The 25,644-nt window shown below is 42.7% G+C and overlaps 2 protein-coding genes across 2 annotated transcripts in view; one reads left to right on the top strand and one right to left on the bottom strand.

Annotated features, from left to right (window-relative positions):
• The window catches only part of LOC145342358 (transcription factor Dp-1-like), a 62,865-nt gene extending 50,809 nt beyond the window's left edge, over nucleotides 1-12,056 (top strand). Inside the window, exons 11-12 of the mRNA XM_080187879.1 lie at nucleotides 2,666-2,750; nucleotides 9,128-12,056. Coding sequence (XP_080044005.1) covers nucleotides 2,666-2,750; nucleotides 9,128-9,302 — 260 coding nt within the window. The 3' untranslated portion in view covers nucleotides 9,303-12,056. The remainder of the gene's footprint in view (nucleotides 1-2,665; nucleotides 2,751-9,127) is intronic.
• Nucleotides 12,057-23,344: 11,288 nt separating this feature from the next.
• The window catches only part of LOC145342706 (protein ATP1B4-like), a 46,165-nt gene continuing 43,865 nt past the window's right edge, over nucleotides 23,345-25,644 (bottom strand). Inside the window, exon 9 of the mRNA XM_080188267.1 lies at nucleotides 23,345-23,938. Within this exon, the coding sequence (XP_080044393.1) occupies nucleotides 23,777-23,938 (162 nt within the window). The 3' untranslated portion in view covers nucleotides 23,345-23,776. The remainder of the gene's footprint in view (nucleotides 23,939-25,644) is intronic.

Here is a 25,644-nt window from a genome sequence, read left to right as displayed (position 1 = left end):
TCTGGTTTTCTCCCACAGTCCAAGAATGTGCAGATTAGGTGGATTGGCCATGCTAAATTGCCCCTTGGTGTTAGGGGGACTAATTAGGATAAGTGCGTAGGGATAAGGCCTGGATGGGATTGTGGTCGTTGCAGACTCAATAAGCCGAATGGCCTCCTTCCGCACTGTGTAAGGTTCTATGTACGTTGATGTGGATCTGGAGCCGTGTAGCCAGGCGTAGTAGGATGGCTTATTTCCTTTCCTGAAAAAATTAGTGAATTAGGTAGGCTTTTAGTCAACCTGAAGCAGATCCAAAACATGACAAAACAGCTCACTTGATTGGCACATAAGAACATAAGAAATAGGAGCAGGAGTAGGCCATCTAGCCCCTCGAGCCTGCCCCGCCATTCAATAAGATCATGGCTGATCTGTCGTGGCTCAGTTCCACATTCCCGCCCTCTCCCCATAACCCTTAATCCCTTTGCCTATCAAAAACCTATCAACCCGCGTCTTAAAAATATTTAGCGAGGCAGCCTCCACCACTTCAACGGGCAGAGAATTCCAGAGATTCACCACCCTTTGAGTGAAGAAGTTCCTCCTCAACTCCGTTCTAAACCGCCCCCCTTTATCTTGAGGCTGTGCCCTCTAGTCCTACTGTCCTTTCTGAGCGGGAAGAGCCTCTCCACCTCTATCCTATCTATCCCATTCATCATCTTATGTCTCAATGAGATCTCCCCTCATTCTTCTAAACTCTAACGAGTACAAGCCTAATTTATTCAGCCTCTCCTCATAGTTCAACCCCCTCAACTCTGGCATCAGCCTAGTAAACCTCCTCTGCACTCCCTCCAAGGCCAAAATATCCTTGCATAAGTGCGGCGACCAAAACTGCACACAGTACTCCAGCTGCGGCCTCACCATCTTAACCTTCCACACCCTCCACCAGCAGCAATGTGTGTTAGCTACAAGATGCACCCCAGCAATTTGCCAAGGTTCCTTAAGCCCTTTCAAAACCTTTGATCCCTGCTGCCTTGAAGAACAAGGGCAGCAAAGCGACACCACCACCTGTAATTTCTCCTCCATATCTCGCTATCCTAACTTTGAACTATACCACTGCTGGGTCAAAATCCTGGAATTTTCTCCCTAACAGCAGTATGAATGGCAGTGGTTCAAGATGACTCACCACTACCTTCTCTAGGGCAACTAGGGATGAGCAATAAATGCTGGCTATAGCAGTGATGCTCAAATTCCATGGGTGAGTTTTGAAAGTTCTATCCAAAGTGCAGAACCCAAGAGACATGGGGATATATACGCAAATCATTGAAGGCTGTAGGGCAGGTTGAGAAAATGGTTAAAAGACATAGGGAATCCTGGGCTTTATAAATATTAGAAGCATAGGTTACAAGAGCAAGGAAACCATGATGAAGTAAAATGCTGGTTTGACCTCAGTGGGAAATTCTGACTCATTTGAGAAATTACACTTGAGAGATTCGGAAGAATTTGAGACGGGCTCTAGGGCTGAGGGATTTCAGTTATGTAAGTAGCTTGGAGAAGCGGGGGCTGATCTCTTTAGAGAAGAGTAGATTAAGAGGAGATTTAATAGATGTGTTGAAAATGAGGGATCTAGAGCAGATATAGTTCCCATTGGGGGCAGGTTCACTGATATATGGTGATTCCCAATAAAAACAGGAAAATAAGTGATTAAGATCTGGAAACCACTGCCTGAGTGGTAGTGGAGGCCCATTTTAATGGCCCCCTCTCCAAATTGACTCCTTTAATCATTTGACCTGAAAAATGAAGGAATATTAAAATTTTGCAGAACATAGCCAATAAATTGATTTCATAGAATCCCCACATTACAGTAGGAGGCCATTTGGCCTCTTGCACCAACCACAATTCCACCCAGACTCTATTCCCCATAACCCCTCATATTTGCCCTGCTAGTCCCCCTGATGCTAAGGAGCAATTTACTGTGGCCAGTCAACTTAACCTGCACATCTTTGGAGTGAGGGGGGAAACCAGAGCACCTGTGGAAACCCACACAGATAGCGGGAGACTAAGCAAACTCCACACAGTCACCCAAGGCTGGAATTAAACCCGGGTCCCTGGTGCAGTGAAGCAGCAGTACTGCCACCGCACTGCCCCAATTTGGAAAGGAAGATACAATATGAGGATGAATTTAGCATGTTTATTGCTAACAAATAATAGAAGCTTCTAAAGGTATTTAAAAGGGAAAGAGATAAGTGAAAACAAGCATGGATAGCTTGGAGGCAGAGACTCGGCGAAATTATAATGGGGAATAAAGAAATAGAGACATAATTAAATGGCAACTTTGAATATGGCTTCATGCTAGAAGATAAACATTTCTGGAAACAGTGGAGAACCAGTGGTTTAGTGAGATGGAGGAACTTGGAGAAATTGGTATTGTAAAGAATGAATACTGAAGAATTTAATGGGCCTAAAAGTTAGCAACTTTCAACCTGATTATTTACGTTTTAGTGTTTTAAAAGAGGTGGCTGCAAAGGTTTTTTAGAATTCCTTAGATGCAGTAAAAATTCAAATCTACTTGAAATCAGAAACTTTCATCATACCCATTTTTTCAAAATCCCTGATGCCAAATCCAGCTAAATTGAAAGTCTAACATAGTATTTTTGGCAATATTTAATACGTACTAATTTTCCTTCTACAGAAATGGCAAAAGGAGTGCAAAATGTTAACTCAGGCCCAAGTTCAGTAGCAGCATCCACATCTTCATCAAGCTTCCAGTCCAATAGGTAAGTCTGCAGGAGTTCTTTCTTCATTTATTTTCACACCCTGATTTACCACAGCTGGATGGTTTCATTTCATTATTGGTAAGTTGATGGAGAGGATACTGAGGGACTGGATTTATGAACATTTAGAGAAGTTTAGTATGATCAGAAGTAGTCAGCACGGCTTTGTCAAGGGCAGGTCGTGCCTTATGAGCCTAGTTGAGTTCTTTAAAAATGTGACTAACCACATTGACGAAGGAAGAGTGGAGGATGTAATTTATATGGACTTCAGCAAGGTGTTTCATAAAGTACTCCATGCAAGACTTCTTGAGAAAGTGAGGGGGCATGGGATCCAAGGCGCTGTTGCCTTGTGGATCCAGAACTGGCTTGCCTGCAGAAGGCAGAGAGTGGTTGTAGATGGGTCTTTTTCTGCATGGAGGTGGGTCACTGGTGGAGTGCCCCAGGTATCTGTTCTGGGACCCTTGCTGTTCATAATTTTCATAAATGACACGGATGAGGAAGTGGAGGGATGGGTTGGTAAGTTTGCCAACGACACGAAGGTTGGTGGTGTTGTGGATAGTCTGGAGGGATGTCAGAAGTTGCAGCGAGACATAGCTAGGATGCATGACTGGGCGGAGAAGTGGCAGGTGGACTTCAACACGGATAAATGTGTAGTGGTCCATTTTGGCAGGTCCAGTGGGATGAAGGAGTGTAATATCAAGGGTAGGACTCTTAGCAGTGTAGAGGATCAGAAGAACCTTGGGGTCCAGGTCCATACGACTCTTAAGTCGGCCTCGCAGGTGGAGGATGTGGCCAAGAAGGCTTATGGTGTACTAGCTTTTATTAATCGAGGGATTGAGTTTAGGAGTTGGGAGATAATGCTGCAACTTTATAAGACCCTTGTCAGACCCCACGGAGTACTGTGCGCATTCTGGTTGCCACACTACAAGAAGGATGTAGAAGCTATTGAAAGGGTGCAGAGGAGATTTACAAGGATGTTGCCTGGATTGGGTGGCATGCCTTATGTGGATAGGTTGAGGGAGCTAGATCTTTTCTTCCTGGAGAGACAAAGGATGAGAGGTGACCTGAAAGAGGTTTATAAGATGTTGAGAGGTATAGATAGGGTGGATTCTCAGAGGCTATTTCCCAGGGTTGAAATGGTCACTACGAGAGTATTACGGGAGTCACTACGAGAGAATTGAGTATGAAAAGCTGGGAATGGAATTAAAAAGTAGAACTGACAAGGTGGTCATCTCTGGGCTACTGCCTGAACCGAGTGCAGACGGGCGTAGGGTAGATAGGATTAAGGAAGTGAATGGGTGGCTCAGGGATTGGTGTGGGAGGAATGGGTTTGAATTTATGGGGTACTGGCACCAGTATTGGGGTAGGTGGGACCTGTTCGGGTGGGATGGGGTTGGTCTGAACCGTGCTGGGACCAGAGTGCTGGCGAATCGAGTAAAGAGGACTGTAGACAGGGCTTTAAACTAATTGGGGGGGGGGAGGGTGCGAGGGTAGGTGATGTTACGAGGTCTAAAGTTAAGGAGAGGGTACAGGTAAGGGAAGAGGCCGAGGATGTCCCAATAATAGAGGGAGTAGGGGGCGTGAGTATGGTTGGTGGCGTTACGGCAAATAGGGTCCAGGTGAAGGCTGGGATGAAAGCGCTTTATCTGAATGCACGAAGCATTCGGAATAAAGTGGATGAGCTGGTGGTGCAGATCGACACAAATGGATACGATCTGGTGGCCATTACAGAGACGTGGCTGCAGGATGACAGGGACTGGTAGCTGAATGTACAGGGCTATCAAGTGTTTAGGAAGGATAGGCAGGAGGGAAAAGTGGGGGGCGTAGCTCTGCTGATTAAGGATAGCATCACGGTGGTAGCAAGGGATGATATTGGAGCCAAGGAGCAGAGGGTGGAATCGTTGTGGGTGGAGATTAGGAACAGCAAAGGGAGGAAGACGCTGGTGGGTGTCGTCTATAGGCCCCTGAATAATGATCTGGAGGTGGGGCGGGCTGTTAACGCGCAAATAAGTGCGGCGTGCAGGAATGGGACGGCCGTAGTTATGGGGGATTTCAATCTGCATATTGATTGGTCGACCCATGTTGGACGCGGTGGGCTCGAGGAAGAGTTCTTGGAATGCTGACGGGATAGTTTCCTCGAACAGTGTGTGTTGGAGCCAACGAGGGAGCGAGCTATCTTGGATCTGGTGCTATGTAATGAGGCGGGTAGAATTAGGGACCTTGTGGTGAAGGATCCTCTTGGGGAGAGTGATCATTGTATGGTGGAGTTTCTGGTGCAGATGGAGGAAGAGAAAGTGGGTTCCCGGACACGCGTCCTTTGTTTGAATAGAGGGGAGTATGGTAGGATGAGAGAAGAATTGGCGAATGTGGACTGGGGGAGCGCGTTGGAGGGAGGGTCTGTTGAGGAGCAGTGGAGGATCTTTAAGGAGATCTTTCTTGGTGCTCAGCAGAAATTTATTCCGATGGTCAAAAAGGATAGTAGGAGGAGAGGTAATAAGCCGTGGATAACAAAGGAGGTGAAGGAAAGTGTTAAATTGAAAGCGGAGGAATTTAGAGTAGCTAAGAGTAGTGGGCGAGAAGAGGATTGGGAGAGGTTTAAATGTCAACAAAGATTGACAAAGAAGTTGATAAAGAAGGGTAGGAGAAACTATGAAGCTGGGCTAGCGCTTAATATAAAAAAGGATAGCAAGAGTTTTTATAAATATATAAAAAGGAAGAGGCTGGCTAGGGTGAATGTTGGTCCTTTAGAGGATGAGAAAGGGGACCTAGTGGTAGGGGATGGGGATATGGCTAAGGTATTGAATAACTTTTTTGTTTCTGTCTTCACGGAGGAGGACGTGAATAATTTGCCGGGTGTTAGCGATGGAAAGGTGGTAGGACTGGAGGGTCTTAATGACATTACTGTTACTAGAGAGGCGGTGCTCGACAGACTGGAGGGGCTGATTGTGGACAAGTCCCCAGGACCAGATGGAATGCATCCGAGGGTTCTGAAAGAAATGGCGGAGGTGATAGTGGATGCCTTGGTGGTTATTTTCCAGACGTCGCTGGATTCCAGGGAAGTGCCGGATGATTGGAAAACGGCTAATGTTAAGCCGTTGTTTAAGAAGGGTGCCAGGCAAAAGGCGGGGAATTATAGGCCGGTTAGTTTAACGTCTGTGGTAGGTAAAATGTTAGAATCTGTCATTAAGGAGGAAATTGCGAGGCATCTTGAAGGGAATTGCTTGATAGAGCAGACGCAGCACGGTTTCATTAAAGGGAAGTCGTGTCTGACAAATTTACTGGAGTTCTATGAGGATGTGTCTAGGGCGGTGGATAGAGGAGAGCCGGTTGATGTGGTCTTTCTAGATTTTCAGAAGGCGTTTGACAAAGTACCTCAAGAGGTTATTGCAGAAGGTCGAGGGACATGGAGTTGGGGGCAGGGTGTTAGCGTGGATAGAGGATTGGTTGTCAAATAGGAGGCAGAGAGTGGGGGTCAATGGGTGCTATTCGGATTGGCGGATGGTGACTAGTGGAGTGCCCCAGGGGTCGGTGCTGGGGCCTCAGCTTTTTACCATTTATATAGATGATCTGGAGGAGGGAACCGAGTGTAGGGTGTCGAAATTTGCTGATGACACCAAGATTGGGGGAACGGCAAATTGTGCGGAGGGTGTGGAGAGTCTGCAGAAGGATCTAGATAGGCTGGGCGAATGGGCCAGGAAATGGCAAATGGAATTTAATGTTGGCAAGTGTGAGGTGGTCCACTTTGGTAGGAAGGACTATTACTTACGTGGCGAAAAACTGCAGCAGGCGACGGTGCAGAGGGACCTCGGGGTCCTTGTGCATGAGTCGCAAAAACCCAGCTTGCAGGTGCAGCAGGTGGTCAGGAAGGCGAATGGGATGCTGGCCTTCATAGCGAGGGGGATTGAATATAAAAGTAGGGAGGTCTTGCTGCAGCTGTATAGGGCATTGGTGAGGCCGCAGCTGGAGTACTGTGTGCAGTTTTGGGCGCCGCACCTGCGCAAAGATATTTTGGCCTTGGAGGGAGTGCAGAGGAGGTTTACTAGGCTGATACCGGAGTTCAGGGGGTCGAGCTATGAGGAGAGGCTGAATAAACTGGGCTTGTACTCATTAGAGTTTAGAAGAACATAAGAAATAGGAGCAGGAGGAGGCCAAGAATGAGGGGAGATCTCATTGAGACGTATAAGATGATGAATGGGATGGATAGGATAGAGGTGGAGAGACTCTTCCCGCTCAAAAAAGACAGTAGGACTAGGGGGCACAGCCTCAAGATAAAAGGGGGGTGGTGTAGAACGGAGTTGAGGAGGAACTTCTTCACTCAAAGGGTGGTGAATCTCTGGAATTCTCTGCCCGTTGAAGTGGTGGAGGCTGCCTCGCTAAATATTTTTAAGACGCGGGTTGATGGGTTTTTGATGAGAGAGGGGATTAAGGGTTATGGGGAGAGGGCGGGAAAGTGGAACTGAGCAGCGACAGATCAGCCATGATCTTATTGAATGGCGGGGCAGGCTCGAAGGGCTAGATGGCCTACTCCTGCTCCTATTTCTTATGTTCTTATGAGAGGACACAGGTTTAAGGTGCTGGGGAGTAGGTACAGAGGAGATGTCAGGGGTAAGTTTTTCACTGAGTGGTGAGTGAGTGGAATCGGCTGCCGTCGGTGGTGGTGGAGGCGAACTCGCTGGGGTCTTTTAAGAGACTTCTGGATGAGTACAAGGGATTTAATGGGATTGACGGTTATAGATAGATAGGCCTGGTAGGTAGGGATATGATCGGTGCAATTTGTGGGCTGAAGGGCCTGTTTGTGCTGTAGTGTTTTATGTTCTATTATCTGACTCTCAATATTGATGCCAGGTTTTAGTCCAACCGATTTATTTAATAATAGACTCAAGCTTTCGAGGTTTCCCTCTTCGCATTCACCTGACGAAGAGGGAAACCTCGAAAGCTTGTGAGTCTATTATCAAATAAATCGGTTGGACTAAAACCTGGTGTTGTCAGACTTTTTACTGTGTTTACGCCAGTCCAACGCCAGCATACCCACATCATCTCAATATTGAAGCAGCCCTTGTATCTTTGAAGCAACAATGTTATGAAGATTTTAAGGAACCATTTCCCATGCAAGGCTGTTCATTTTGGCAGTTTGTATCTCTGGTTCTTCACAGAATCATAGAATCCTACAGTGCAGAAGGAGGCCGTTCAGCCCATCGAGTCTGCACCGACCACAATCCCATCCAGGTCCTAAGTCCATAACGCGATGCATTTACCCTAGCTAGACCCCCAACACTAAGAGGCAATTTAGTATGGCCAATCCACCTAACCCCCCTGCACATCTTTGGACTATGGGAGGAAACTGGAGCACCCAGAGGAAACCCATGAGAGACAGGGAGAACATGCAAATACCATAGACAATGACTCAAGCTGGGAATCAAACCTGGGTTCCTGGCTTTGAGGCAGCAGTGTTAACCACCATGCCCCTCTTCATTTGATATTATCCTCAAACTATGGGTTTGACGAGTTTAAAATTCCACTAATTGACTTGCCTTTTAATCAGATTTTTCTGGACCAAGACTTCTGATTTCTCATGTGTTATATCTTCAGTTTGTTTTCTACAAGCACTTAAATGAAAATGCTTCTAATAATTTAGGATGTGGAAGCTATTGAGAGGGTGCAGAGGAGATTTACAAGGATGTTGCCTGGATTGGGAGGCATGCCTTATGAAGATAGGTTGAGGGAGCTAGGTCTCCTCCCTGGAGAGATGAAGGTTGAGAGGCGACCTGATAGAGGTTTATAAAATGTTGCGAGGAATAGATAGGGTGGATTCTCGGAGGCTATTTCCCAGGGCTGAAATGGTCGCTATGAGAGGACACAGGTTTAAGGTGCTGGGAAGCAAGTACAGAGGAGATGTTAGAGGAAAGTTTTTCACTCAGAGGGTGGTGAGTGAGTGGAATCAGCTGCCGTCGGTGGTGGTAGAGGCGAACTCACTGGGGTCTTTTAAAAGACTTCTGGATGAGTATATGGGATCTAATGGCATTGGAAGTTACAGATAGTTCTATGGTTTGGTAGGTATAGATGTGATCGGCACAACTTGTGGGCCGAAGGGCCTGTTTGTGCTGTAGTGTTCTATGTTCTAATTTAAAAATCAAAACATTTGATTTGACTGAACTAGAACAGAAGTCTTTTTGCTTTGAAAAAAAATTCACTATTAATATAGTTGAATTCACCTGCATTCAGACCAGTCCTTTTTCTTATTTACTACCATTTTTATTTTATCCCCATCTCTCTCTACCCTTTGTTCCTTCCCACCTCTAGGTTTCTTCCATTTCTTTTGCATTTTCCTTTGCTCAAATTTCTTTTTTTTGACCCTCTTCAATAAATTATTTTACTTTCAGAGCATTTGGTGCAAGTGACGAAGTAGCCTTACCAACTGATACCGAAGTGGCCTTAGTGACCAGTCAAGCACAAGGAAGTTTCAATGGTACACACTATTCCGATCCCAGAATGGAAACCCCTACGTCCTATATTGAAGATGACGATGATGATGACGACGAAGAAGAGTATGAATGAATTAATGATCGTTCTGCATTTCTTCCTATTTTCTGTTGCTTAAAGTGGCATCTCTGAAAAGAATTGTCTCTGACAGAGAGACTTTAAGAATTGTTATTTTGACTTGTGAGGGGTTTAACTTAATTCTATTCTCTTCTAATTTAAGCATAAAAAATTTAATACAGAATTGTTGAAATACTTTCCTGAATTTAGGAGCAACAGTTGAAATTTTAAAGGAGTTTTTGCTTCTCTGTTGAGGACCTACAATGAGTTTTCTAACTGCACCAAGTGCAGCTATAAAAGCTACTGGTTGTTCAATTATATCTTAGGGCGCTATCACAGTAACATCTTTGGCTTCACTGCCTGGTACTGATGTTTACATGTTGTAGTTTTGCTATTCTCAGCTGAGCTGGTGTAGCATCTTACTCAAAAGTCCTATTTCAGGGGAGGAAGAAATGGAGTTGGTTACCTCCCCTGTTACAAGTTCACCTCCTCTTGGATCACCAAAAGGCATTGAAAGTGGTCATGGATGGGTCAGTGATTTGTTCTATCTCCTCAACTTGGAGAAGTTGTTTTGAATAAATAGTTGGATAATTAAGGAGAAAGCGTTTATTAAAAAATATGCTAGTGCGGAAAAAGATGTTTGAAGTGTTATATGTCATGTAAAAGCTTTTTGCTGTTGCCAGGAAACTTTGTAAAAGGCAATCCTGTGATTGGTTTAGTAGAATTTCTGGTACTGGGTCAAATACACAGTGTGCCACATAGTTCTATTTAGTACGTTTCTGGAGCAGCAGTAATGTATGAAGTACTTCTTAAAGCTTGATTTCACCTTTTCAAACATGAGTATAGTGGTGTATTCACTGAACAGATGCAGATCTTTTTACCCATCTTATCTTTGTAACCACCTACAAATAAACGCTGAACAAAGCCTGTTGTGGAATCAACAGTTTTTATTAAACACATTCTTAGTTGAAAAGGCTCTCTTGGATGACCCATAGAATTTAAGAACTTTTTTTGCAGTGTGTATACAAATGTTTGGTTTTCTGCAACTAAGCTAGAAGTTTAATATTTACACTGTGGTATTTCTGGGATTACTACCTGTACAGATTTATTTTGGAGTGAAATTGCTTTTGTAGTGCAGCAACAATTGTGTTTTTGATGCACCTGGCTGTCTGATCCACCAATCCAATTTGGGTATTTGCATCACTTTTCTCAGTGTGGCTAATTCCAGATGTTGTGCTACTTGCTGTTGGAGGGTTGGGATTGAGGTGAGGTGCGCAGCAGGGTAAATGGGGATCATGCAAAACACTTGTACAAGTGCGTTTCTTATCAACTGCAAGCAGAAAAAGAACAACTTTGCATCCTTCTTGTGGGACATTGGTATAGGACAAAAATCTGATGCATGTCTCATTTAGCTTGACTACAGCTGACTTCCTAAACTGATGGACTTCCCACTACCCACTTTGTGCTGTATAGTTGGTCTATTTTTATCAGTGAAGAAGTGGTTTGCTGGATTGTTTCCTAGTATTGAAGAGTTTAATTGTGAATAGCAAGCATTTCCTGTCTTCCTGGTGGCAGCATGCTTCCTGTTAATGATTTGAATGTTGGTTATCGAAAGTCTGCAACCTAGAATGGCTGTATTTCCTGGTTACAGTGATTTAATTGGAAAGATTAAGGGGCATTTGGTATTGGACCCAGGTTTATTAGGTATATTTAAATACAATGAGAGTAAAGAAAATAGAATCAAGTTGTGAAGAATCCCTCAGAAGTATTGCTTTTGCCCTGTTGATTACAAGCAAAAGTGTTTCATGTATAGTTTTGTTATTCAAAACACTTTTCTTGCCCATCAGATTTTTGTCTCCTGAAAATATATACTGAGTACAGCAGTTTTGTCCTCCATGGTTTCTTTTTTCATGGTGTTCAGTTGTCTTTCTTTTCATGTTTACTTCATTGATTATTTGGAGCAATACAAAATGCACTTCACAATTTACTAGTCATAATTTAACAAGGTGAAATTCTTCCACCTCCAAAACAGTGCATTTAAAAATATTTTCCAGTATGATCAAATAGCTGAAGATTCAGACTTGAAGTGAAACTTAAGCGTGTGTGTGTATGTGTGTGTGTGTGTGTGTGTGTGTCTCCCAGGTTTTGCATTTGAGCATTTGGATCGAATAAAGCATAGGAACTGTGGCCCCATAGTAACCTAATGAACTAAGTCTGTATCGTGATTCTTAAATTGATTTTAAGGAAGTTTCCTGAAGCAACTTTTTGAGGAACTTTGTACATTTTCAGAAACTTGTTCACATAATTTTCTATAAACACTAGGTCTATTTGTAGACCATCTTGAGTATAAAGAGAAGGCAATAACTGGAATAGAAATTATTTAAGACTGACAAGTCTCTAAACAAAAACACCTGGAACAAAGCAATCTGCAATATTAAAATACAGTATTTAAAAATTTATGAATTCCCGAAGTTGTATATTTTGTTGCAATAGTGTGCTTCAATGACACAACATCTTTCTTCCACATTACGAACAATGTAGTTACAGATAATCTTTTCCTATCCTAAAGACTTTTTTGGTTGTAAAGTGAGAGTTGGGGGAAAGAGATTGTAAATGTTGAGACAAAACCTGATTTCTCAATGCTGCAGTTCAATATCTGTAATTCAACCATATAATTCTGTCTACATTGTTACTTGCGGGGATGTTGTTTTTAGTTTCACAACTATCATTAAAATTTATAAGCTTGAAATAAAAATGTAATCTTATATTTGACTTTGGGTGAAAAATGCTATTTTTTTTGAGGTTGTAGTACTTGCTAATGACTCTTGTTTTTTTCATTTGTCATGAATTTTGAACAATGGCCAGAAAGTAATTAGTCGTCTATTGGTGTGGTTGAAACTGTCTTACGTTTAATGTGAATGTCTATGATTGTCACAGTGTTGAGTATCTCCCTTGCCCTCCTAAATCATTGTGTATTTTTGTTTGAATTTTACTGCCTGGAGTGAGGAAGAGGAGAAATGGAATCAGAAGATGAGACAAAAATCCAATTTGATTATAGTCCCATTCATTCTTTTTCTTTCTAGTTCTGATCAACCCATTTTGGCTTAATAGTTGGTGTTCAGATTCTTCTTTCCTTGCAAACAATTATTTGCCATACAATCTGGGGAAGTTACGGGATAGTATTTTTAAAACATTTTTCGCGTGATGTTTCCCCTGTCCAGTCCTGCATTTTATACAAAGCCTCACTCTTGTTGTATTATTCTACGTCAACTTTATTCCACCAGTGTTTAACACACAAGGTTCTTAAATTCAATTAGAGAATTGGAATTCACTACCTTTTACTTTTTCAAACCATTAACATTCTTCACACAAATAGCGAGGCACCTTGAGAAGAATTGTTTGATAGAGCAGACGCAGCATGGATTCGTTAAGGGGATGTCGAGTCTGACGAATTTATTGGAATTCTGAGGATGTGACCAGTGTGGTAGACAGAGGGGATCTAGTGGATGTGGTGTTTCTCGATTTTCAAAAGGTGTTTGATAAGGTGCCGCACAAAAGGTTGCTTCAGAAGGTTAGGGGGCATGGAGTTGGGGATAAGGTGTTGGCGTGGATAAAGGATTGGTTGCCTAATACGAGGCAGAGTTGGTATCAATGGGTGCTATTCTGATTGGTGGTTGGTGACTAGTGGAGAGCCGCAGGGATCGGTGCTGGGGCATCAGCTATTTACCATTTATATAGATGATCTGGAGGAGGGGGCTGAGCGTAGGGAGTCGAAATTTGCTGATGATACGAAGATAAGTGGAAAAGCAAATTATGCGGACGGTGTGGAAAGTCTGCAGAGGGATCTAGGTAGGCTGAGCGAGTGGGCAAGGACCTGGCAGATGGAGTACAATGTTAGCAAGCGTGAGGTTATCCACTTTGGCAGAAATAATAGTAGGAGGGATTACTATTTAAAGGGCGAAAAGCTGCAGCATGCTATGGTGCAGAGGGACCTGGGGCTCCTTGTGCATGACTCGCAAAAACCCAGTCTGCAGTTGCAGCAGGTGATCAAGAAGGAGACTGGAATGCTGGCCTTTATAGCGAGGGGGATAGGATATAAAAGCAGGGAGGTCTTGCTGCAACTGTACAAGGCACTGGTGATGCCGCAGCTGGAGTACTGTGTGCAGTTTTGGTCGCCGCACTTGCGCAAGGATATTTTGGCCTTGGAGGGAGTGCAGAGGAGGTTCAGTAGGCTGATACTGGAGATGAGGGAATTGGACTATGAGGAGAGGCTGAATAGACTGGGTCTGTACTCATTGGAGTTTAGAAGGATGAGGGGGTATCTTATAGAGACGTATAAGATAATGAAAGGGTTGGATAGGATAGAGGTAGAGATTCTTCCCGTTCAGAAAGGACAGCAGGACTAGAGGGCACAACCTCAACATAAGGGGGGAGCAGTTTAGAACAGAGTTGAGGAGGAACTTCTTCACTCAAAGGGTGGTGAATCTCTGGAATTCTCTGCCCGTTGAAGTGGTGGAGGCTACCTCGTTAAATATATTTAAGACACGGGTAGATAGGTTTTTGGTAGGCAAGGGAATTAAGGGTTATGGGGAGAAAGCGGGAAAGTGGAACTGATCCACTTCAGATCAGCCATGATCTTATTGAATGGCGGGGCAGGCTCGAAGGGCTAGATGGCCTACTCCTATTTCTTATGTTCTTCTGTACCATTTTAATTGCAGGTTGAATCTCAACAGTGATTCTGAAAAGTTTTCCAATATGGTAGCACTCTGCGCAACACTTTATCCCAGTCTCTAATTTCAGTTGGTTCAAAAACCAGATTAATATTAAGCATACTTTGTCGGAACGGTCATCCCACAGCATCTTTTCATATTTTTAAACCACTTTTGATTCCCATGTGAAGGTGTCATCAAGTGAAAAGCTTGTATGGGTGGGTGCAGATTTTTATATCTCGTGTCTTGCTTAAAAGAATTTTTTTTATTGGTGCTGTTTCTAATAAAACTATTAGCTGGAACGATTGTTAAAATTCCCAATTATGGTATCAAACCTTGGATCTCTCATTCATGCTCTAGAAAATTCATTGAAGTATTTACTACTCTGGTGCCCTTAGAGTCAGAAGGACTAGCTAGGATAAATAAATGGGGTTATGGGGATTGTGCCTGGGTAGGATTGTGGTCAGTGCAGACTCAATGGGCCAAATGGCAGTCTCTTGCACTGTAGGATTCTATGATTCTATATTGTCATCTTTGCCTCCTGCCAGACTGCTGTTTGGTGCCCAGCACATGCCGTTCGTGTCATTGACAAGAATATTGGGGGAGGTGGGGTTGGTTGGTGGTGAAGTATCATTAAAGTCTAACTTGGGAAAACATTGTTACAAAAAATAAATGAAGTTTAGAAACATCAATGTTTTTGCTTTTGGCAATTGCGATTTGATAAAAAGCAATGGTCCTATTATGATTGCAGCTGATACTATTGGACAAGTCAGACCCCAGAGTGGAACCCTGCTTGATGGATCCTCATTTTTCTTTGTTTGGATATGTGGAGAGTGACTGCTGAACAGTAAAAAAAAAATCAGTGGATGAACTTTTAACAAAAGAATGGAACATTCATTAAAACAACAAAGCATTAACCATATTTATTACCCCTGCTCTTTCTCCCCCCAACCCCCTGCAGCCACCACCCCCCGAAACCCAACTGTACCTTTACAGATAGTAACGATGAAGTAAGAGAATAGAGTCAGAATCCCGACAGTACAGAAGGAGGCCATTTGGCCCATCAGATCTGCACTAACCACAACACCACTCAGGTCCTATTCTCATAACCCCATGTACTTATCATGCTAATCCCCCTGATACTAGGGTCAATTTAGCATAGCCAATCAACCTAACCCGCACATCTTTGGAGTGAGAGGAAACCCATGTAGAACAGGAAAATGTGCAAATTCCACATAGACATTGACCCAAGGCTGGAATTGAACCTGGGTCCCGGGCACTGAATAGCAGTGCCAATCACCATGCTGCCCCAAAATATATCTTCTTGTGTCACAGTCCATGTAAATCAATAGACAAACTGTCAAGACACCTCACTCTTAACTTCTCATCAATTTTGCCCCACCTCCAGGCCTTAAACACACTGAGACAACTGGTTTCACACAAGTTTCCAATCTCAGCTCTTGAAGAACACACCTTGAAATCTTCTGCAAATACCATTTTCGCTTGGATGTATCCTTTTATGGGTTTTCAACCTCTTCGGGTTTTTCTTTCTGGATTTCCACTTCCATTCAAGTTTTGCCTTCCACACAATCTATTAGATACTCTGCCATGCCAATAGAACACTACTGGTTCACAGGCCTCTGTAGTAAGGAATCACCAATATTCTGGTCAATTGGTTCTCTGGCTTTTGCAAGCTTTGCTTTACATATGTTTTGCAGATTCCTGTTTCTTGTCCCTCTGATCAGAAGGTTGTCTTGGAACTTCCCTCAGTGCCTCTCCAATGTTCTTGGATTTTTCAGTGTTTAGATTGAGGCCTAATCTCCAAACTCCCTGTGCCTGTTATAGATTCTGAGATGCTACTTATATTGGGTACGTTCTTTCAACAGAACTCCAACTATCTGTTTCCCTGTGGCCTCTTACTGCGCAATGACCAGTTTTATTTACTGTGTTTGCTAGAGTTGTAAAACCACATTATAAATCCACTTCACACAAACTTATAAATATCCTAACAAAATAGCATCATACAATATTGTTCATACATAAGAAATAGGAGCAGGAGTAGGCCATCTAGCCCTTCAAGCCTGCCCTGCCATTCAACAAGATCATGGCTTATCTGAAGTGGACCAGTTCCACTTTCCCACTTCCTCCCCAAACCCTTAATTCCCTTGTCTATCAGAAATCGATCTACCTGTGAGTTGCATATATTCAGCGAGGTAGCCTCCACCACTTCAATGGGCAGAGAATTCCAGAGATTCACCACCTTTGAGTGTAGAAGTTCCTCCTTAACTCCGATCTAAACTGCCCCCCCCCCCCTTATTTTGAGGCTGTGCCCTCTAGTTCTGCGATCCTTTCTAAGCGGGAAGAATCTCTCCACTTCTACCCTACTGTATAGTGACCAAGTCTCCAGATTGTATGTTAGACTTATTAACCATCTCAGAAGCCATTAAACCAGAGTGTAAGATTGTCATCTTTGCGCCCAAAGGACTGCTTAATAAAATTGTTCCACGCTCTGTTACTCAGCATGGACTTAATAGCTGCAACTTTGCAACGTACACTGAATTCAACGTTGTGACTGGTGATATGGTGACATCTTCAACCATGACACTTGTCTTTCTGATACTGATGTTCAAATAAACTCTACAGGCATTAGAGTCTATCTAATTGCTGCTGAAGATGTTCTCTGCTATGATATTAAGGGTTTTATGTCTTTGTCCTGCATCAGAGGGATTGTAACCTTTTCCCTGAATTCATCCAGCAGTAAAACTGAGTGATTCTCATTGTTCAAGATACTTTTTACTTTCATCAAAGTTTTTCAAAGATCTGCTCATCAGATGCCCTTTTAGCCTGGTTCAATAATCCTTGATTATTAGAGTCTACGTTCCGCAGATCTTATCAGGAGAGACATCCAAAAAAGTGAGCATGCTTTGTTATCTAGAAGATTATAATTATAGGATCTACTCAAAAGGATATTATTTCCTGAGATAATATTTATGTATGTCCCTTGCACACCACAGCTGTATGCTGTTCCCTTTGATTCAACTTGTCATTTACTTGGTATAATGACCACAACGAGGCCTATGAGGTTGGCCTCTTGGAGCATCAGCTCCCCGATTGACGTAATGATTGACTCATATTCTGGATTCTGACTTTGTACCTGAAGCACTCTTAGGAGTGGAGTTAAGTTTGTAAATAAAGGGAATCTGGTGAAGGGACACTGACCTCAGAGTTATTTCACTTTGACACCCTAGATACTTGTGGTTGATAACTATTTCAATATACACATCATGAATGCACGTAAGACCCTGAAGAGTCTTGACAGGGTGCATATTGGAGAGGATGTTTCTTTTGTGGGAGAATCTAGAACTAGGGGTCACTATTTAAAAACACGGGGTTGCCCATTTAAAACAGATATGAGATGAAATGGTTTCTCTCAGAGGATCGGAAGTCTCTGGAACTTCCTTTCTGAAAAGGTAGTGAAACTGGAGTCTGAATATTTTTAAGAGCGAGGTGGATAGATTCTTGATAAATAAGGGGGTGATAGTTTATTTGGAGTAGGCAGGATGCAGATTTGAGGTTACTGATAGATCAGCCATGATATTGAATTGTGGAACATACTCAAGAGGCCAAATGGCCTATTGCTCCTTGTGTGTATGTCTGTAGCTAAACTGAAAAATATCGTTAACTGGATTTATCCTAAAGTCTGTAACTGGTTGTTTGGTCTTGTTTTTAATTCCATTTGAGAATTATACGCCATTCCAGTAACTTCTTCATTGAGTTCCTATAGTTCCTTTTGAGAGCTATATGTATCACCAACTTCAGGATCACATTGTCGTTTTAATCTGATCAACTATCTTATGGAGGGTGAAAGGTAAAGGTACGCAACCCTGAGGAGACCCTGCATTCAGTAATATGGGCTCCAAGTAAATCCCAGAAATTAACACCTGTTGAGTCCTGCTGTGAAGGCAATCACTAATGTGAAGTAGGATTGGCATCAAGGTTTTTTAATTTCTCAATTAGCTTGAATGCTTGCATAGTGTTAAAAGCTGAAGAGAAAATAACAATATTCAGCCTAGTGGACAAGATGGTCAAGAATATATGTAGAATGCTTTCCTTTATTGGGCAAGGTATTGAATACAAAACAGGGCTGTAATGATGGAACTGCATAAAACACTGGTTAGGCCACAGCTAGAGTTTTGTGTACTGTTCTGGTGGAAAATAATTGTTCCAAAGAGTGCTGAGGAAATGTACAAAAATGTTGCCAGGGTTTGAAAATTGCAGCTATGAAGAGAGATTGGATAGGCTAGGGTTGTTTTCCTTAGAACAGAGGAGGCTAAGAGATGGCCTAATTGAGGTTTATAAAACTGAAATGCCTAAACAGGGTAAAAGGAAAGACTTGTTTCCCCTAGGTGAGACTTCAGTTACCAGGGGGCATTAACTTAAGATGATTGTTAGAATGATTAGAGTGGACACAAGGAAAAGCTTTTTCAGCCAGAGGGTGGTGGGCATCTGGAATTTACTGCCTAAGTTGATGATTGAGGCTGAACGCAAAATTGGCAAGAGGACACTGATTTTTGAAACTTGATATGAGTCATACCTACCTACAATTACAGCAAGATCAGGATTCCCAGAGATATTCACAATTAATACTTACAAAGGCCTTTACCAATACACTAGACTGCTATTTGCGGTATTGTCAGCCTGCTCAATCTTCCAGTGATGAAAAACATTTTACAAGGTCTAAAATTGATCAACCAGGATCTTACCAAATGACAGAGCAGACTTGAGGGGCCAAAGATCCTACTCCTATTCCCAATTCTTGTGTTCCTGTGTTCTTAAAGCCACAATATTGGGTCAACGAAGAAAGAATCCCTTTGAATGATTTAATATTGCCTTTAGTCATTGTTATGTTGTATGAGTCTTTCATAGAATTTATGGCATGGAAACAGGCCCTTCACCCCAAACTCTTCTATGCTGATCAGATTCCCATCTAAGCTAACCCCATTTGGCCCATATCCCTCTAAAGCTTTCCTATCCATGTATCAATCCAAATGCCTTTTCAATGTTGTCAATGTCTCTGCCTCAATCACTTCCTCTGGCAGCTCATTCCGCATACATACTACTCTCTGTAAAAAAAAAGTTTTCTCATGTTCCCATTAATTCTTTCTCCTCTGCCCTCTGGTTCTCAATTTCCCCAACCTTGGGAAAAAGACCCTATCCATGCCTCTCATGATGTTATATACTTCTATAAGATCACCGCTCGGTCTCCTAGGCTCTAAAGAAAAGAATCCAATCTCTCCCTGTAAGTCATTCCATTGAGTCCAGACAACAGCCTCGTAAATCTCTCCAGTTTAATAGCATCTTTCCTATAACAAGGTGACCAAAACTGAACACAACACTCAAGGTGCAGCCTTGCCAGCATTCGGGTCACCTGTAATATAACTTCCCAACTTCTACACTCAATTCCCTGACTGAAGGCCAGCATGCTAAAAGCCTTCTTCACTACCCTATCTACCTGTGACTCCATCTTTAGAGAACCATGCACCTGAATTCCAGGATCCTTCTGTTCCAAGATACTCCCCAAGGTTCTACCATTCATCAGTCAGGGCATTGAGTGTGAAAGTCCTATTTTGATTTGCCTTTCCAAAATGCAACACCTCACACTTTATTGAACTCCATTTGCCATTTCTCGGCCCATTTCCCCAGCTGATCAAGATTCAGCTGCAATTTTTGATAATCTTTGTCACTATCTACAATACCACCTATTTTAGTGTCACCTTCAAACTTACTGATCATGCCTTGTACATTCTCATCAAAATCATTAAAATTGATAACAAGAACAAGCCCAGCACTGACCCTTGAGGCACACCACTAGTCACAGGCCTCCAATCTGATGAACATCCTTTCACCATTACCCCCTGCTTCCTGCCAATTGTATATCCAATTTGCTAGCTCTCCCTAGATTCCATGTAATCTAACCTTCCAGAGCAACCTACTTTATCAAAGGCCTTCCTGAAGTTCATTTAGTCTACCCCACCTGCCTTCATCAACCTTCCTGGTCACTTATAGAGGCTTACAGCATGGAAGCAGGCCCTTTGGTCCAACTTGTTCATGTTGCATTTTTTTTAACTACTTAGCTAGTCCCAATTGCCTGTACCCATACTACCCATGTAACTGTCTAAATATTGTTTAAAAGACAAAATTTTATCCGCCGCTACTACTACCTCTGACAGCTTGTTCCAGGTACTCACCCCCGACTATATGAAAAAATTGCCCCTCTGGACCCTTTTGGATCTCTCCCCTCTAAACTTAAACCTATGCCCTCTAGTTTTAGACTCCTACCTTTGGGAAAAGATGTTGACTATCAAACTGATCTGTGTCCCTCATTATTTTATAGACTGCTATAAGATCTCCACTAAATCTCCTACAATCCAAGGAAAAGGGTCCCAGTCTATCCAACCTCTCTTTATAACTCAAACCATCAAGTCCTGGTAGCATCCTAGTAAACCTTTTCTGCACTTTTCTAGTTTAATGATATCCTTTCTATAAGAGGGTGATCAGAACTGTACACAGTATCCCAAGTGTGGCCTTACCAACATCTTGTACAACTTCAAGACGTCCCAACTTCTGTATTCAACGGTCTGACAAGTGAAACTAAGGCTGTCAAATGCCTTCTTCATCTGTGACACCACTTTCAAGGAGCTATGAACATGTACCCCTAGATCTCTTTGTTCTGTAACTCTCCCCAACCCTCTACCATTAACTGTAAATCCTGCCTGGTTTGATCTACCAAAAATCATCACTTTTCATTTATCTAAATTAAACATCATCTGCCATTCATCAGTCCACTGGTCCAGTTGATCAAGATCCCACTGCAATCCTAGATAACCTTCACGGTCCATTATGCCACCAATTTTGGTATCATCTGCAAACTTACTAACCATGCCACTTAAATTCTCATTCAAATCATTAATATAAATGAAAAATAACAATGGACCCAGCACTAATGCCTGAGGCACACTGCTGTTCACAGGCCTCCACTTTGAAAAACAACCCTCTATAACCATGTCTTCTGTCTTGATGATGTCTTTTGTCATCAAGCCAATTTTGTATACATTTGGCTACCTCGCCCTGGATCCCATGAGCTTTAACCTAATGCAACAACCTACCACGTGGTTGGTACCTTGTCAAAGGCCTTGCTAAAGTCTATGTAGACAACGTCGGCTGCACTGCCCTCATCCACCTTCTTGATTATCCCTTCAAAAAACTCGATCAAATTCGTGAGAAAGGATTTTTCACTCACAAAGCCATGCTGACTGTCCCTAATCAATACTTGCCTGGCTAAATGCCTGTAGATCCGGTCTCTCAGAATACCTTCTAACAACTTACCCACTACAAATATTGGGCTCATCAGCCTGTAATTCCAGGCCTTTCCCTGCAGTCCCTCTTAAACAAAGACACAACATTTGCCACTCTCCAATCTTCAGGCACTTCATCAAAGAGCTCTTAACAAATTTGTAAGGCGTGATCTCCCATGCACAAACCCGTGCTGACTACTCCTAATCAAACAATGTCTTTCCAAATGTTTGTATATCCTGTCCCTCAGACTGCTCTCTAGTAACTTACCCACCACAGATATTTAGGCTTACCAGTTTATAATTCCCATGTTTTGTTTTAAATAAGGGCACAATATTTGCTACCCTCCAGTCTTCTAATAGCTCACCCGTGACAAATGATGATGCAAATATCTCAGCCAGGGCTCCCTCGATTTCTCCTCTCACCTCGCACAGTGTTCTCGGATATACCCGGTCAAGGCCAGAAGATTTATCAACCTTCACACATTTTTAATATGTCCATCAGCTCCTCTACACTGCACTGTCCTCAATATATCACCTCTAACTTTCCTAGGTTCCCAAGTTTTCATGTCTTCCTCCACAGTAACACAGAGGAGAAATATTCATTGAGAGCTTTGACCATGTCCTACAGTTCCACACGTGTGACTTTGGTCCTTGAGGGGGCCTCATCTCTCTCTAGTTATTCCTTTTCCTTTAATATTTTTAATGAAACCCTTTGGATTCACCTTAATCCCCTCAGCCAAAGCTACCTCATGCCCCCTTTCTGCCCTTCTAATTTCCTTCTTGAATATACTCCTGTGTCCCCTGTATACCTCCAGGGAATCCCTTGATTCCAGCTGCTTGTGCCTGAGCCTTGCCTCCTTTGTTTCTCTGGCTAAAACCTCAATAGGTTTTATCCTCCAGGGTTCGCTACTCCTGCCAGCCTTGCCCTTCGCCCTACCAGGGACATATAGACCCTGAACTCTAGCTATGTCACTTTTAAAGGCCTCCCACTTGCCAGAGGCCCCTTTACCCTCTAACAAGCTACTCCAATCAACCCCCGCAAGCTCCTATCTAAATTCCATCAAAATTCACCTTGCCCCAATTTGGAACTTGCACCCGTGGACCAGTTTTGTCCCTTTCCATAACTATTTTAAAATTACTAGAACTATAGTCACTGGTCCCAAAGTGGTCCCCCACCGTCACCTCAGTCACTTGCCCTGCCCTATTTCCCAAGAGTAGGTCAAGTTTTTCCCTTTCCTGAGTAGGATCTTCCTGAGGAACAGCCTGAGGAAACTTTCCTGAATACACTTAAATTCCACCCATCTGAGCTCCGAACACTATGGCAGCCCCAGTCTATGTTAGGAAAATTAAAGCTCCTAACTATGACAACTATCACTCCGCAAGTCTCCCCAGTCTCCCTGCATATTTGTTCTTCTAATTCCTGTTGACTATTTTGGGACCTATGGTACAACCCCAATAATGTCACCATCCCCTTCTTATTTCTTAGTTCCACCCACAAAGCCTCACTGGATGATCCCTCAGTTATTTCATCTCTGACTATTGCTGTGGTGTCCCCCTTCATCAAAAATACAACTCCCGCTCTTCTCTCCCCTCCACCTCTGTCCCACCTAAAGTGCTTGAACATTAAGCTGCCAGTTCTCCATTAGCCATGTTTCAGTTATGGTTATAATATCCCAGTCCCACGTACCTATCTATGCCCTGAGTTCATCAGCCTTATCTGTCAGCCGTCTTGCATTGAAATAGATGCAATTTAATCCAACAAGTTTACCCCACTCCCTGCTGTGCTCCTGCCTACCATGTCCACTTAGCTTGCCGTTACTGAGTACTACACCTCCTTTCAGCCCTTCATTTGCTTCCCTGTTGCTAAGGATTCCACCCCTCCTGCCAGTTTTGTATAGGTTGAGATGCCAAAGAGATTCACCAAGTCCTGGTATTCTTACATAATAATAATTGTGGTATTGTGTCTACTGGGGTACACAGACACTTATAAAAAGGCTAATTTCAATATAAAATTTTTATTTCCCTCTCCATGCTGAATATAGACATTTCTAGCAAAAAAATTAAGACATTAAAATAATTATTTCTAAGAAATTTAAGACTATAATAATTTCATCCAAGTTTTAACAACTTCATAGGTTAACATTTTATAATTTGATAATTATTTGCTTTAATGATTTGATATAATGGAAACTCATGTTTTATTTGTGATATACACCCAAACCAAAGTCAAACAAAGTCTGACCTTATCTTCAAATAAATCTCTTGGTTACTTCATAACTTAAGAGGGGAAAGGTCAACGTGCTAAATATTTGTACTTTACAGATGGAACAGTCATGCTAGTAATACAAGTCTTTCCTGGCAGAGAAACCCAAGTCACCAGATATTGTAAAAATGTCTATATTTTTTGGAAAGGAATCCTCATTTCATATTATCCTTGAACATTAAGTGTGAACAAAATCCTGCCAGAAAATCGGTCTTGAAAGATGTCATTTTTGATGCCAGGCCCATTTATTTTACATTGAATACTGGCTTCACTGTTCTTTTCCAGATTCTCATATTGCATAGCCACCAGTGGGACTGAATAATTTACCTAGAATTATTAAAAGATAAAAAGCATTAATGTTTCACCTGTTAAACATACAATCTATCTAGACATTCTAATCACCCTTCTTGCCAATAATATAGGATTAGTAATTCCAATGCTTTTATCAAAGGTGGTGAATTAAAAAAATTTAAAATCTGATGCTGTCACTAACCATATGAATATATATTTTACATTTATGACTTTGCACTGATTCTTGTTTGTTCATCCGTGGGATGTGTTTGTTGCTGCCAAAGCATTTGCTGAACTGCTGTTGAGAAAGTGCTGGTAAGTCACCTTCTGACACTGTTGCAGTCCATATGCTGGGGGTAAACCCCATAGGACGGAACTTTACATTCCCATTGGCATTGTGGGGTTTCAGCGACAGGAGTGGAAAATATCGCAACAAGTGCAAAGTCATATTTCCGTTGACGTAAATGCTTGGCACGATTGTCCCCAGGATCGTCAGTGAGGGGACGTGTTTCCTGATGATCAATGTTGGGAACATCATTATAATAAATTGACATATCATTATAATAAATTCACATATTATAATAAATTTGCATATCATTATAATAAATTCACATATTATTATTAGGCCCATACACCGGAATCCATCCCCCCAACCCATCAGAAAATCAGCGGCATGATAGCAGAACGGCGTGCATCGTGACTAGTGTTGCCACCATCAGTTCACCAGATTCTCTATCTCATTCCTATACTCTGTCTTGTCATTGTTTGAGATTCGACGCACTACAGTGGTGTCGTCAGCAAACTTGAAAATCGAATTGGAAGGGAATTTGGCCGCACAGTCATAGGTGTATAAGGAATATAGTGGGGGGCTGAGAACACAGCCTTGTGAGGCACCGGTGTTGAGGACGATTGTAGAAAATGTGTTGTTGCCTATCCTTACTGATTGTGGTCAGTGAGTTCAGAAGTTCAGGCTCCAATCGAGAGGAGGCGCCAAGGCCCAGGCCACAGAGTCTGGAGGTGAGTTTCGTGGGAATAATAATGAGTTTCGTGTTGAAGGTTGAGCTGTTGTCGATAAACAGGAGTCTGACATAGATGTCCTTGTTATCTAGGTATTCCAGGATTGAGTGCAGGGCCAGGCAAATGGGGTCTACTGTGGACCTATTGCGGCAGTTGGCAAACTGTAGTGGATCCAGGTAGTTTGGGAGGCTGGAATTGATTTGTGCCATAACTAACCTTTCGAAGCACTTCATGATGATGGATGTCAGAGTGACCGGCCGATAGTCATTAAGGCACGCTGCTTGGTTTTTCTTAGGTACCAAGGTGATGGTCGTCTCCTTGAAGCAGATAGGGACCTCAGATTGTTGAGAAGTTGAAGACGTCTGTGAATACCCCCACCAGCTGATCTGCACAGGAGTGCTTGTCTGGGTACCCCATCCAGGCAAGTTGCTTTCCGTGGGTTGACCTTCAAGAAAGCTGCTCTGACATCTGCAATGGTGACCCAAGATACAGGTTCATCCAGAGCTTCCAGGATGGAAGGCAATGCTCTTGCTCAAAACAGGCATAGAATGCATTGAGCTCATCAGGGAGGGGTGCATTGGAGCCAGCGATTTTACATGCATTCATCTTGTAGCCTGTTATGTCTTGTAGACCCTGCCATAGTCAGTGGGGGTCGGTGTGGCCAGCCTGGGACTTCAACTTGGTCCGGTATTGTCTTTTGGCATCTTTGATGGATCTCCTTAGAT

The sequence above is a fragment of the Carcharhinus amblyrhynchos genome, chromosome 4 (genome assembly GCF_965287045.1).
Source record: "Carcharhinus amblyrhynchos chromosome 4, sCarAmb.v2.hapA, whole genome shotgun sequence".
NCBI lineage: Eukaryota > Metazoa > Chordata > Chondrichthyes > Carcharhiniformes > Carcharhinidae > Carcharhinus > Carcharhinus amblyrhynchos.
Note: the sequence above shows the minus strand (reverse complement) of the source record. Positions and strands in the feature narration are given on the sequence as shown.